We start from the raw sequence: 14,292 nt of genomic DNA on the forward strand, positions 1-14,292 counted from the left end.
CTGTTGTATAGGCATCTAAATAAGTTTAGCATTCCTGTAGCCTAGTAACTGCTGTAAACACAGCAGTGTACTACTGAGAAAGGGGTGTGAAAACTGAGGCCAGGTCAGCAGGAGGCGAGTCAGTGAATGACATGATTAGGTATGCAGAGTCTGTCACCTGAGCACAAGTAAGGGGAAATGTATTTTTGTACTGTTACCTCAATTAGGATTTCAGGACTCTAACGTGTAGCAGGAAAGGTTGGCAGAATTTAGACTGCACTAGAACCTTCATATCTCTTGTGTGATCTCTAGATAACATTCCTGAAAACTGGTTAGTAGGGAAAGAGATTAAACAAAGTTACAACACACAGGGAACATGTTTGTCTGCTCTGTGGTCTCTAGGATATCACACTGTAAAGTGTACAGGTACAGCACAGTGAACTGCCGACAAGACCTACGGTAAGGTAAGACAATTAGTATGTTTCCTAATAACTGTAAATCATTTAGTTGTTCTTTAACTAGACGATAAACACAACCTGCTACTGAGCAAAGATTATTTCTCAAACTTATATAAGAGATTTTCTTCTACTTTGCAATGGAAATCTTCCCAGTTTCAGGAAGAACTGGCTGTCATGGCAGCTTTTGTTTATTATGAGAGAGCGATAGCATGTTATAACTGAAGGTTTCATCCAATAGTGAATTTCTGATATGGAGGTTACTGGGTCACTTCATAATTAATGATATTAAATATGAATTTCAATAATATTGTGAGCATTTTTGTACACTGACATGTGTCGCACCTACAAGTAACCACTGGTTTCTTTCAATTAAGTCATACACGTCTTTAGTAGTACTTTGTACTTCGATGATGTTTGTCATCCAGACTGTAGGGGTCATTTATGAACAGGAAACAATGTGCACTCACAGACTATTTATTTGCACAAATGTATAAAATGTTTCTTTCTTGTAGCCCTCAAAGTCCATTTAGCGGAATGTTTTGGATATTGTTGCTTCATGTACATTGTCATCCATCGCAACCGCTGACTTCTTAGCTCTCAATCGGCCACACAGTAGCTTCTCTGATAAGAGACAGCGTGGCAGCACGGTGGCGCAGTGGTTAGCACTTCTGCCTCACAGCGCTGGGGTCATGAGTTCAATTCCCGACCATGGCCTTATCTGTGTGGAGTTTGTATGTTCTCCCTGTGTTTGCGTGGGTTTCCTCCCACACTCCAAAAACATACTACTAGGTTGATTGGCTGTCATCAAAAATTGACCCTAGTTTCTCTGTCTGTGTGTATGTGTGTGTGTGTGTGTATGTTAGGGAATATAGACTTTAAGCTCCAATGGGGCAGGGACTGATGTGAGTGAGTTCTCTGTACAGCGCTGTGGAATCAGTGGCGCTATATAAATAAATGGTGATGATGATTCTAGGTTTGCCTAATGACAACACCGGCCCAGGGAGCAGCCTGATCTATGCAGACTGACTTCAGGTACATACATCTTCCTCTTCAGTATAATAGACTGCACTGCGTTCCAAGATATGCTCCATCAGTAATGGATCCAGAGGGGAACGATCAGGGCGATCGCCCCCTACCTAGCAGGGAACATGCATATGCCTGGGTTATGGCATTGGTAAGTGCAAGTGTTGGTCTGGAAGTAGAGACAACACCCAGGTGCTCCCTATAGAGTCATATGGGGATCACACCAGCGTGAATGAAAATATAGTTACTCCTGGACAAATAGGTCATATTAGTGTAAAATCAAATATATATTCAATACTAAGGTTAGTGTTATACACTGTACATCCACATTTGCTTTGCAGCCTCACAAAATTGTTTCTAGCTTATAAGGGACCAAAACATTCTCTTGCTAGTTTGTAACTAGAAGGCAATGCCACAATAAATACGGCAAATTGTTCGTATGGGTCCCATTATGTTCAATTTACTTATAGTTCTGAGCGTCTTACAAATTGCTGTGTCCACTGTATAGTGGGATCTCAGTTGGTTAAATAAATACACGAACCATGTCCAAACTACCATTGTTCAAGCTTGTACAGAGTATGTGCCCAATGGCTGAGAGGCAGGCAGAGACTCAGATCATGTTTTAAATACAATCAGAGTGGCCAGGCAGCATCCTGCACCTGATTACCAGTAGTCAAATGCAGACTATCCACCAATCAGAGAAGAATTAGTTAGGGCTCTGCTAAACCGCCCCCCTCTCCCTCCCTATAAAAAAGTCTAAAGCCCTTGTGCTCAGTTCCTTCCACCCTGTCCCAGATTGGTATCTCTCTTGTATAGGTGGTGCCAATATGTGTGAATTTTTAATCAATGTATTTATAATAATTTGAGGAACAGTTTTGCAATATTTCTATTCATTTGATGTAGTACTCAATACTTTGTAGGTGAGTACCAAAAAATCCTACTTCAGTCTTTTTCAGATATAAAATCTGAAAATGTGAAAAATCTGTTTGGGGCTTAGTACTTTTTCAAGGCTTTATAAATAAATAACTCCTTATACAACCTGTTAGATAATAACAAATGTACCATTCTGTTTGGAGTACAGATTTATCATGTGTTATTAAACTCTCTGGATATTATGATTCTCAGAAAACTCTTTTTGTTGTTTCTTAAACATTGAAGCTACTGCGGATAAGGATGAATCATAATTTATATATTCTACTCTTCAGGTAGAAGGAAATAGAAAAGAGAAATGGCAAGAGAAAACTCTGTACAGCTCATTCCCTACCAGGACAGGTGAGAGTGTTTCTGGATGTATAGATCTGCCACATGCACACAATTTGCATCTTAAAGTACAGACGTAGAAGCGCAGATGTGCAGATGCACTCTGCTCATACACAGATGTGCTGTTTTTATACTCCACTATAAATCAGGGCCATTGTTTGCATTGGTGCACTATATATTTAACATACATTTATAGTATAAGAATAGGTAAACTTCAGTGCTCTGATATTCCTGGCTGAGAATGATAATAGATGTAGTTCAGCAGCAGCTGGAGTGACGTAAACTCCCAATTCCTTGTCTTCATCCAGCATTCAGAGCAGTGAGGATTATTTTTATTTCGCTGCTATGCTGCTGAAACAACAAAACTAGTACATCACGTTTAACCTGTATTAATCGGTTGATTATTGCTGTGACTGTGTGGCTTAATGAGAATCTAAATTAACTGTATGGTTTTCTGTCGCTGCTGAGGCTTGAGACTCTCTGAGCTGAAGATGGTGATAAAGAAAAGTGCAATTATCATTAGAGAAAAAGATCTGAGGTAAATGCACAATCCAAGATGGCATCCCAGACACAAAGAGCAGCTGCTGCCACCTACTACATGTCCTCACCTAAACTCCACCCTGGAGTACAACTGATAGCGCTCAGATGTCCAGGAGATTCCCTCCTCGGAGAACCCTATGCGACTGTGCAGTAACGCTTAGGGGTATATTTACTAAACTGCCTATAGCAACCAATCAGATTCTAGCTGTCATTTTGCAGAATGTACTAAATAAATAACTAGAATCTGATTGGTTGCTATAGGCAACATCTCTACTTTTTCAAATCCGCAGTTTAGTAAATGTACCCCTTAGGCTGCTCCTACATCAACCCTATACAATATGAATTGGGCCACACTCTTATACACTTTAATTGACTGTTAATATTAGTTTCAGTGTCCTTTTCTTTTATACCCTTTTTCCCATCAGAATTAATTATTTCATGACAGTAATAATAATAGTGTTATTGTGACTCTTTTCTGGTATTTTGATTTCAATTGTTGTCACTATTGGAAAAACTTGAAAGGACTGAGCTTTGTTAGGAAAAGTAATATAGCATTGAAGGAATCAAAAATAGACAGGATAATAATCCAATAGCTCCATTTTGCAAGCTTATAAAACTATTTCTGTAATGCTAATGGGTCTATTTATGACCCAGAGTAGTAACTAATACATAACGAAATAACACTGCAATTTACCTTGTGGAGGTTGCTCTAGGTGCCCCGATGGAGATCCCCTCCTCATTGAAGCATTCTTGCTCTTTGGCAGCAGTGTTAGGGAAGAGGTGCTCTGCCATTGTGCAGCTAAAGGCAGAGCATGTGCATTGTGCTTTACCTGTGATGGATCCTGGGAAGCAGAAAGGCTTCAGATGATCCCATTATAACAGTCAGGTAACACCATCCTGAGATGGCATTACTCTGATGTGTGAAGCTTTGGGGACAGTGGTAAATGCCGGTAATTAGGTTAAGGCCGAATAAATCTCTGAGAGACCCAATCAGCATAACACTGAAATTCCATAGAGAACTTGATACATTTGAGAATCTCCCAGGATATAAAATAATGGAAGATAAATCTGAGGTTCTACCCCAGGATTTCAATCCCTTCCACTTTCTTATATATCCGTTTATGCTATATTAGCTCAGTGGATGCCCAACCAAAGATATCCTTGCTGACTGCTGCATGATCCATCATCTCTGGTACATTGAAACAAAAAACATCTCCTGGACTCCGGTGTCATCATTCATAAGTTAGAATTTATTTGGTATGAAACAACCTACTGTGAAATGACATAATAGAGTGGAACACCATGTGGAACCTGTATGTGTCCTACATTGATAGACAATGTTTATGCCTAGTATGACTTCTCTGTTGTATAAATTCCACACACTGCCTTTTCCTTGTGTACACGGTCTTTCAACATCCATAAATAGAAGAATGGAGCCATAAGTTAAACAGTGAGGGGTAGGAAAAGGTCATCTGTCCAAACAATATGTTATAGAGCATGGAAACAGTATTACACAAGAATAGAAGAAATAGATAAATAGGGAGGAACAAGACAACTGGGAGGTGGGGGAAGAAGCAATGGATATTATAGTGCTTAGATATTTAACCTACAGAAAGACCTTAAGTACTTTAGGAACTACAGAATTATTGACTTGGCTAATTACCTACATCCTAAACAGGGTGATGAAACTTCTATTTAGGGGTTACAAAGTCCCTAAGAGGGTTACCAATGCCAAAGAACCTATTAGTTCAAGAATCGTAATCATCTGATTTTATAAACTTAAACCAGATAAATCGGTTTAAGTTTAGATATGATAGTAGGTAGATACGCTTGATAAGAAAATTTCTTTCAGTGTTGAACTCTGCAGTGCACCCAGTCTCAGTGGGTGGGAGAATCACAGAAAGCTAGAATGTAAGTGAAAAGAAAAAAGCTAAGTTTATTAGGCAAGTGATGTCCTTAACGTCAGTAACTTTTCTTAGGATTGTAATCTAGCAGGACTTGTTATTTAGGTACCACCAACATATGAGGAGCATTATAGCCCTTCCTATGGATTAGAGCAGTAAAAGGCTTAACTGTCCAGAGAAGATGATGGCTTTCAAGACAGAAGGAGTTTATTACTAACGGAACAGTAATTTATATTTAGATTGTTGGGTCTTGATATTAACAGAGCGCTTACAAAATAAACAAAACGTTTTTTTTGTCTTGTTTTTTTACAATTGATTCAAACTAATATATCACCTAGTTCCTATTCCAGTTGTGTCATGTAGGAAGAGAGTTTTGGGGAAAGAACCAGTTTGTTTGAAAGAAGGCATATTGGTTTAAAGTGTTTTACCGTTTAGGACTGACTTGTGTTTTTAAGAGCGCCTAATGCTGAAGTTTGATTAAAGTTTCAGTTGTATTAGATATATCTGTGCTGAATTGTGTGTGTTAATTATTAATATTATTATTTTTGATTTCAGGGGACAATCTTTCCTGCCAGCGATCCCAGCAGGTCGAGTGGAGGTCCTAGAAGACAGGGTATTTAACCAGGAAAAGACCACTACGATACTCCTAGACCAGGCCTTCAAGATAAAAGAGGATGTGTCCATGCTGCGAGGGAACCGCGGCAATCAGTGGGATGTGATGGCTCAACGGTTGCTTGAAAATCACATGCAGACAATCACACAAATAGTGAAGCAACTCAGCAAAGATATTGAGGTATATTATTGCAGCTCTGCCTTAAACTGTGGTAAAATATGAATAGTTCAGTATTGGTTGCTGCCCCATCACCGGATTGTTATCATGGGCAAATGCTCCGCAGGCACCTGCTAAACTGGGCATGCCTCCCTCAATGTCCGACCTCCTACCTATCACTTGGGAGCAGAATCAGATGTACTGATATACTCACAGTCAACAGAGAACGCATTAGTCTGCAGCGGTCTGAGACCTTACAGTCACACACATCTTGATGTACTATCACACATATAAGATGTGCCAAGGGTCCATGACATTAACAACATGAAGCATTTAGTTGTGTTTCTGCATTCTTACATGGCCTTTTCTAATTCTCAAACGGCACAAAACATGGTTGTAATAGGCTAGCTAGCTGTTCTAACTAGGTGTGCTCTATGACTGCAAGACCAATAGCTTTAAATGTAATCCCATGTATGAGTTAAAGTATTTCACTAAATTAGAAATAAATTCTGCTGACATATTACTCTGTTACTTTTTGCTAAAATGACTTTTACAGATATAGCTGGTGATATATTAAGCATCTTTGGCTAATGATAATGCACTGTCTTAACTCAATAGTCTTTCTTACATATTTTGGCCCAGCAATTTGTAATGACTCCAAATTAATGTCACAACTTTAATATATATTATGGTTATGGCTATATAGAAAAGAGTACATTACAAAGAAGATATTCAGTGTATTACAATCGCCTTTAAATGGGTCATAGGTATAAGCAAAAAATAATGGACATTAGGCAGTAAATCCTGTGGTTTCATTTCTTATCTTTTGAGAAAGGCACATTCTTACACAATGTAATAATGATATGACTAACAGCGGGTGATCATTTGTCATTCTTAGTATAGTGATATACGATTTTCTTTGAACTGTTGTAGGTTTTGGAAAATGAGATCCGAACCAGAGATACAGTGAGCACGGGAACAAGTTTTGCTGTACAAAGCCTGGACAGGAAACATCTTTCTGGAATTGGTGATCTGCGTGGTCGTGTGGCCAGGTCAGTGTCTGTGGTTGTGCTTTACGTGACTGCATAGGTAAGATAGGGGGTGCCTGAACCCCTTTCTAGAGCAGAAATACTGGTAAGATTAGGTGGTGCCTGAACCCCTTTCTAGAGCAGAAATACTGGTAAGATTAGGGGGTGCCTGAACCCCTTTCTAGAGCAGAAATACTGGTAAGATTAGGGGGTGCCTGAACCCCTTTCTAGAGCAGAAATACTGGTAAGATTAGGGGGTGCCTGAACCCCTTTCTAGAGCAGAAATACTGGTAAGATTAGGGGGTGCCTGAACCCCTTTCTAGAGCAGAAATACTGGTAAGATTAGGGGGTGCCTGAACCCCTTTCTAGAGCAGAAATACTGGTAATATTAGGGGGTGCCTGAACCCCTTTCTAGAGCAGAAATACTGAATGTTTGTTTACAGTAAGATGGAAAGTTAGACTTTTGGTGAAAGGTAAAGGTCACGGTTGACCTAACAATGAGGCATTGCTAATTTTCCTACTGCTATAGAGTACACTATGCTACATGTGTGTGGTAGATTGCGTGAGGTATGAGAATAACTCCATCTTACATGGCGTGTTAGGAAACATTATATATAGGAACACCCATGTTCACAAGGCCGACATAGGCCTCTCTGACAGTGATCAGAAATGGTCTACATTCCTTTAGAGTTTGATATTAATCATGTTGTTAAAAGAATAAAACAATACATCTTAAAGGGTACCCATCACCTATACACACTGGAGGCAGCCATTTTATGGTCTGATTAATATTCAGAAGAATTCAGCCTATGAGTCAGTGACCAATCAGTTAGGCTCCCGATGTGACATCTTTAACAATTCTACCAATGACAAGGAAAAAAAAGTCCCAACCAGCATGCTGATTCATGTGTACACTCTATACACATGTTACACGATTTACCTTCAGATCTGTGCTCTTCATCTGTCATAACCATCAGCTGAAAAGATCCAGACTCTGCACACTCCATAGAGATCTATGGACACTGCAGATATGGAATCACATTGTTCCATCGTTGTACGAGATGTTAGTTCAGTTAAAGAATCAAATGAAACGATATAATGTGTTTTGGAACGATCGTTCATCATTGCATCATTAATGTAATATCGGCCTGAATGGTCATTTATCATGTGATTGGCTGAAAACCATGTAGTGTGTACCCAACCTTAACCTCGGGTGGGTGCTTGAACATAAGCGTATAGGAAAGACAAGGATGGTGACAGGAACAGACGTGTCAGCCCCTCCACCTTCACCCTCAGTAGCGCTCGTTCATGACTCAGTTCTGAGTTTCATGAAAATGAAATGATTGACAAAAATGACTTTTAGTGGAGCTGAGTTTCGATAACATGTAAATATAAACATCGGTGGTTAGGGGGTGAAGGAACATGGATTTTAAACTAAGAATGAGTTTGATTTGACCTACTGCATATTAGCCTGGCATGGACAGCGAGGGGGCACTTTGAGCATATTAGCCTATGGCAGCATGAACATTTAATCAGGCCCTGGATGAAAATGGGCATGGGTCCTGGGCTACTAGGATAGGGGAGTACTACTGAACTGCTAACACATGTATAATCTTAATCCCAGCCTTAAGGCTACATACATACTGGGTTTTAAATGTGTTTCTAACACAAGCTAAGTGCATAAATGGATGTGAAAATCATTGTACCATATGAGACAGTGCATATTTGCATTTTATGTGCATTTAACTTGTAGTTAACTTGCATTTTTATTTTGACCATTTCTTGTTACATCTCCATGATGCACATAAACACAGGTGAAAATGTATACTCTTCTCAATGGGAGAACATTGTAAATGCAATTAGATGCGTTTAAGAAGCATTTACTTATGCTTTTCTACATGTTGACTTTCTTTTTTGCCACCTTTTTAAATGCATATTAAACACACATAAAATGCATATAAAAGGTGTACATAGACACATTGTGATTTATGTCTTTTTTACTTGTGTATAACAATTAAAATCCTATTTTAGAATGCCAGTAAACCCCCCTAATGTAAGTTCATCTTAACTGTAAACCTAGCTTAACCTAGGTCGTGTTCCCCAAATTTTTTTAAAAAAAGTACCTAACCCTTAAACAGCAGAATCTGCACCAGTGGGAATGTAAATCAACATTTTGTTGTATTCTCTTTTTACTGATCTCCTGAAGAAACTTGATACACTGTACTTTTGAGATACATGCATCTGTTTATCATCATTATCGCTATCACAGTAAAAAAATAAATAATGTTTTATTGCCGCAATACGTAGAGTTTGACATCCATCTGTTTTTATGTGTGTAAAATGTGCATATACACCACGTATATACACATATGTTCTTATGCAGATGCGATTGCACTTACAGCCTACACTTAGTACTCCTTAAACTTAGAGGGGGTGCACTGGTGAGAGAAGGGAATGAAGCGGTGGACAAGCATAGGCCAAGTCGAGTAAAATGTCATATTCTCATAAATGCCAGTGAGGGAGACAAACAAATGCGCACATTTACTCCTAGGAGAAAGCAGCCCCATGCTGATAGCATTGGAGCTCAACTCAACATCCCTCATTGGTGATGTGTGTTAATTATGATTGTTATTGGAGTTAATCCATATAATGTATCAATGAACCTCATTCATACAATTACGTCCATTAATACTCTATATAGTGGGGTCTATACACAAATAGCCAATCAGAGCGCCTTTCTCACGCTCTAACAAATCAGAGTCAAACCTTTCCTAATTGGTTACTTGATGACAGGCTCCCAGCCAATGCTTTGCCAGCACTAGTAATACTACAAGCGCAAGCCTACCCAAGAAGTTTATAGTTGCCATGGCTTTCTGGGACCAGTAGTGTGTCATCATCATCATCATCACCATTTATTTATATAGTGCCACTGATTCCGCAGCGCTGTACAGAGAACTCACTCACATCAGTCCCTGCCTTATTGGAGCTTACAGTCTAAATTCCCTAACATACATATACACACACACACAGATAGAGAGAGACTAGGGTCAATTTTGAGAGCAGCCAGTTAACCGACCAGTATGTTTTTGGAGTGTGGGAGGAAACCGGAGCACTCGGAGGAAACCCACGCAAACACAGGGAGAACATACAAACTCCACACAGATAAGGCCATGGTCTGGAATTGAACTCATAACCCCAGTGCTGTGAGGCAGAAGTGCTAGCCACTTATCCACCGTGTGTCATATTAAAATACTATTTTTGGACATTTCAAACACCCACCACCAAGGGGTTTTTCCTGTTGCAGGGCATATTTTTTCGTAGGCCCAATTCCCCTAAGGAATTCAGCTCCACTGAGAACACGCTGGGGCTTTGTCCCACTATGGCAAGGGGTAACCACTCTGCAGGATTCCCTTTATAGTGTGACCAGTCCAGCCTGCCACAGCCAGGGTTTAGTTGTGGCTTTTGCAAAGGGATCCCACAGTTTGTCGCGCTGTGTTAAGCAGCAAAGGCTATGAGCGCTGATACTTTTGGGTGGGGTTGGGAGGTAGTTTTGGTGTATAATGTGTATCATGATTCACTTTAAGTGTATCTTGTTATGGCTGTATTCTAATACACTGTGATCATTTGCACGTATCTTAAGAACGCAATTTGTACTGCATGCAATTATATGTACATTGGGGCAGCAAATTGCGCTCAACTCTATATGAGACCCAGTGTTGTTATTTTGTTACTACATTTAACCACTGAACTGAACTGAAGCCAATGCATATATGAATGTAAATTGAATAGAAAATTTGGACATATTTTGACAGGAGGTTGAAACATTAAGGAGAAGCAAAATGCTGATTTTTCTATTTAATGGAATGTTGGATCAGGGAAAGAAACTGCTGACACACAGAATTGTCCTAATTTGATAAAAAGGGAATCGAATAAATAAGCTAACTGTCATTAGTGCTGCCAGTACTGGAAGAAATGCTTGTTGAAATTATTCCAGAGTAAAATCATCTTGCAGGTTTAAGATGCAAAACTATTGGCTCAAAATGCTGCATTCTATTGATCTGGGGTTGCATATAAGAGTGCTGTTATACCTTAAAATTAAAACAGTTTTTTGCACTAGCATTGATACTATTTGCAATATGATTTGTATGTTTTTTTAGATATGGAAACAAATGCACTCAGAGCATACATTGAAGAAAAAAAAAAGGAAAAAAAAAAAAAAAAACGACTTTCATTTTCATTTTTCTATCAGATGTGCCGGCCTTTTTTTTTTTTAAAACCAGATACATTTTTCATTTGATTTTTGCAGACATACAAAACAAGGAAACAAACAACACAACAAAGTATAAGGGTAGCACAAGAACCACACTGGCCTTCCCTCGCCCACAACCAGGGGGATATACGGCATCACAGCAAAAGCGAATATAACCAGTTCCAAGCGGGTCGCACTCTGTGTGGGTCATGAACTGGCATCAGGAGACATGGATCAGGTCACCACATTTGGGGCTTGAGTCATTAAGGAGAGCAAAGCAAAAACAAAAAGAGTAACTTTGCACCTGGGCAAAACCATGTTGCATTGGAGGGGAAAGTAAATTTAAAATGTGGGGACAGATTTATAGTTAGGGTAGGCAAAGTCCTAGATCAACTTTAAATTTCAGTGTAAAAGCAAAGATATCAAGTACACGAAAAAGCAGCCAGTAATTTCCTTACATGCAAAATAATAAACTAATTTGCACCCTTTGCATTATAACATGGTTTGTCCAGGATCAAATTTACTCCTTTTTTTTTGCCTTGCTGTCCTTAATGACTCAGGCCCTTAGAGTCAAGAGAATAACAGATCATTACATCACATCAATTTAAACACAGTAAAGTGCACAAGGTGGGGCCGCCAGGTGAGCCCCCTTCCCCCTCTCTTCCCAAGATAAGAATTATCTAATCTTATAGATCCTCCAAGCGGGCGATATAACTTACCTCCAGGCGTTTATCATAGTTACACCTCGTTACAGCATAGAGATATGGCATGACAGTGATAGTAGTAAATGCATAAATTGCGGTTCCCTATTTGTGCACAATATAATAATGTGTTATACAAATAAGAGAGAATATTGTCTTGACAGTTATTAATAAATGGGAAAGTCACATGTTCCTCATAAAATGTAATTACATACAATCAGAAGTACAAACTACAAAATAAATTAAAAATAAACATGTGTTTAAAAAATAAATGTGACTCTTCTTTCCTGCTGTAGTTGTAGTGGAAATGTCAAATAAGTAATGCAAATAGACCGCCACAACTTCATATAATATGGGCAGAGTGCCCACCATCTCCATGAGGGGGCAGAATTGAGGTATTCATCAGGGTGGGGGGGGGGGGGTGGCAGAGTTTCAGCAGCACAACATTGTGACCTGACACACTGCGCTGTGACCTGACACACTGAGCCTTACTACAACGGCAGTGTCTGTGTTCATCTGAGCTGCAGTACAGGTACAGAGCTATGTACAGTGTTTGTGCCAGGGAGCCCGCAATGAGTGTTCAAATAACTAATAAAGGGAAAATAGAAATAATGAAATATGATTTGCAAACATCAGAGCCAATCACAGCAAAGGAAGCTTATTCTTCGTTTTACTACACTTCTCGGGGTTGCTTCTCATCCAAAACAGGCAGAAAATCTATCACGGAACACACAAGAATGGTGGGATTATTTTCCATCAACCTGGTTTAGCTCCACCCACCATGAAGATGCGGCGAAGATTTTCAACAGTGACCCTCGCTAAGCAGTTTGGTCTTGGCTGCTTCACCACTCAGGTTGCGGTTGTCCAGATGGGTAGTAGGTGAAATTGACATGAGAATAAGATGTTAAGCAACAATAGGGAACCCAGTATAGAAAAGCCAGAATGCAAGGATAATTTGAAGGTTACCGGGTATAGGATACCAGGATTACAGGATTAGCTGAGAAGCATATAGTGCTGGATACCAGGATCTGATGAATAGGAACGGATACAAGATACCAGGATTAGCTGAGAAGCATATGGTGCTGGATACTAGTGCTGGATACAAAAATCTGCTGATTAGGAACAACAACAATCTAGCAGCTAACAGTCTAACTGGACATGAAGATCTGGTACCATATTGCCAGAACAGGTGCCTAGAATGGTCTGGAGGATGAGGGGAGTGAAAGGTAATCAGCCAATCGCTGAACAGGGAAAACTATAAAAGACAGAGGAGGCCCAGTCTGCGCTCCGTATCCTGGTAAGTCAGCGGGAGGGTCCGACACGTGACAATCTCCAGTGTAATCTGTGTGCTGGGGGCCTGCAATGATCTCAGGTAGAGCTACTAGGCTGTAAATTGACTAACCAGAGGTAAGATTACCAGGATTTGTGGACATGCTTACATTTCACCTGGGCAAATTTGGGCAATATTAGGTTACACAGCCACTGAAACTTGGTAGATAGAACAGATTCCTTTGTTGTTCTGAACATAATAATAATAATAATAATAATAATAATAATAATAATAATAATAACAACAATAATAATAATAATGTAATTTATCTGTTTTACTTTCAGGTGTGATGCCAGCATAGCAAAATTATCAGGCGATTTAATGACGACTAAACAGGAGTTGCACACACAAGAGAAGGAGATTCACAGTGTCAGTGCAGCGCTGGAAGCACGTGTGAAACAATTAGACTTTAAGGTAAGAGCGTCATCTGCATTGTGTATCAGAGGTCTTATAGTGACAGATGATTCCAATATAGATACATATTACCAGAGGCTTGGGCTGAACAGATCGGGTGTTACCGTGTCAATATATTGTGTTTTCACATCTAATAATCTTAATCGGTCAGGCACGACTTTTACCCAAAGAGAGGCTGATTTGCCATCTTCCCCTATTTACCTAACATCGAAAGAGACCAGTTTTTGCTCAAATAATTTAGGACAAAACAAATGACTTGTCAGTTCCCTGACATTCCTAAACCTCAGAGTCTGAAGCTACTTTGAAAAGGGGGCATTGTCATTTTCTGTTCTACTTTAAGTAATGAAACACATTTATTAAATGATAGCGTAGTATTGTTTGTTGATGAATTTGGCAATATTGTCAGAAGCCTGAAAACCACATTAACACACTTTATGACCACATGTCCTCTCCATTGTGCTTAGTAAACAGATAAAGTAATAACAAATGTGGGCACAGCTGTTTTTCAGCAGTTTGGAGAGCTTCGTTAATAAACACCATCGTTATTAGGTGGAATTATATTTTTAATCAGCACTTTAGCCCAGTCAACCATATACAAGAGAAAGCATAGAATACCACTTATGTGCTTAATTATATT

At 39.4% G+C, this 14,292-nt stretch overlaps 1 protein-coding gene across 2 annotated transcripts in view; it reads left to right on the top strand.

Moving 5' to 3' along the window:
* The first annotated feature begins 237 nt into the window (after nucleotides 1–237).
* FAM81B (family with sequence similarity 81 member B) overlaps nucleotides 238–14,292 on the top strand; it is a 39,933-nt gene continuing 25,878 nt past the window's right edge. The window contains exons 1-5 of one of the 2 annotated variants that reach the window (XM_075193282.1): nucleotides 238–443; nucleotides 2,666–2,732; nucleotides 5,720–5,957; nucleotides 6,867–6,985; nucleotides 13,526–13,655. In XM_075193282.1, coding sequence (XP_075049383.1) covers nucleotides 2,689–2,732; nucleotides 5,720–5,957; nucleotides 6,867–6,985; nucleotides 13,526–13,655 — 531 coding nt within the window. In that variant the 5' untranslated portion in view covers nucleotides 238–443; nucleotides 2,666–2,688. The remainder of the gene's footprint in view (nucleotides 444–2,665; nucleotides 2,733–5,719; nucleotides 5,958–6,866; nucleotides 6,986–13,525; nucleotides 13,656–14,292) is intronic. The other variant, XM_075193289.1, reaches the window with a different exon arrangement.

Source organism: Mixophyes fleayi, chromosome 1 (genome assembly GCF_038048845.1).
Source record: "Mixophyes fleayi isolate aMixFle1 chromosome 1, aMixFle1.hap1, whole genome shotgun sequence".
In the NCBI taxonomy this organism is placed as follows: Eukaryota; Metazoa; Chordata; class Amphibia; order Anura; family Limnodynastidae; genus Mixophyes; species Mixophyes fleayi.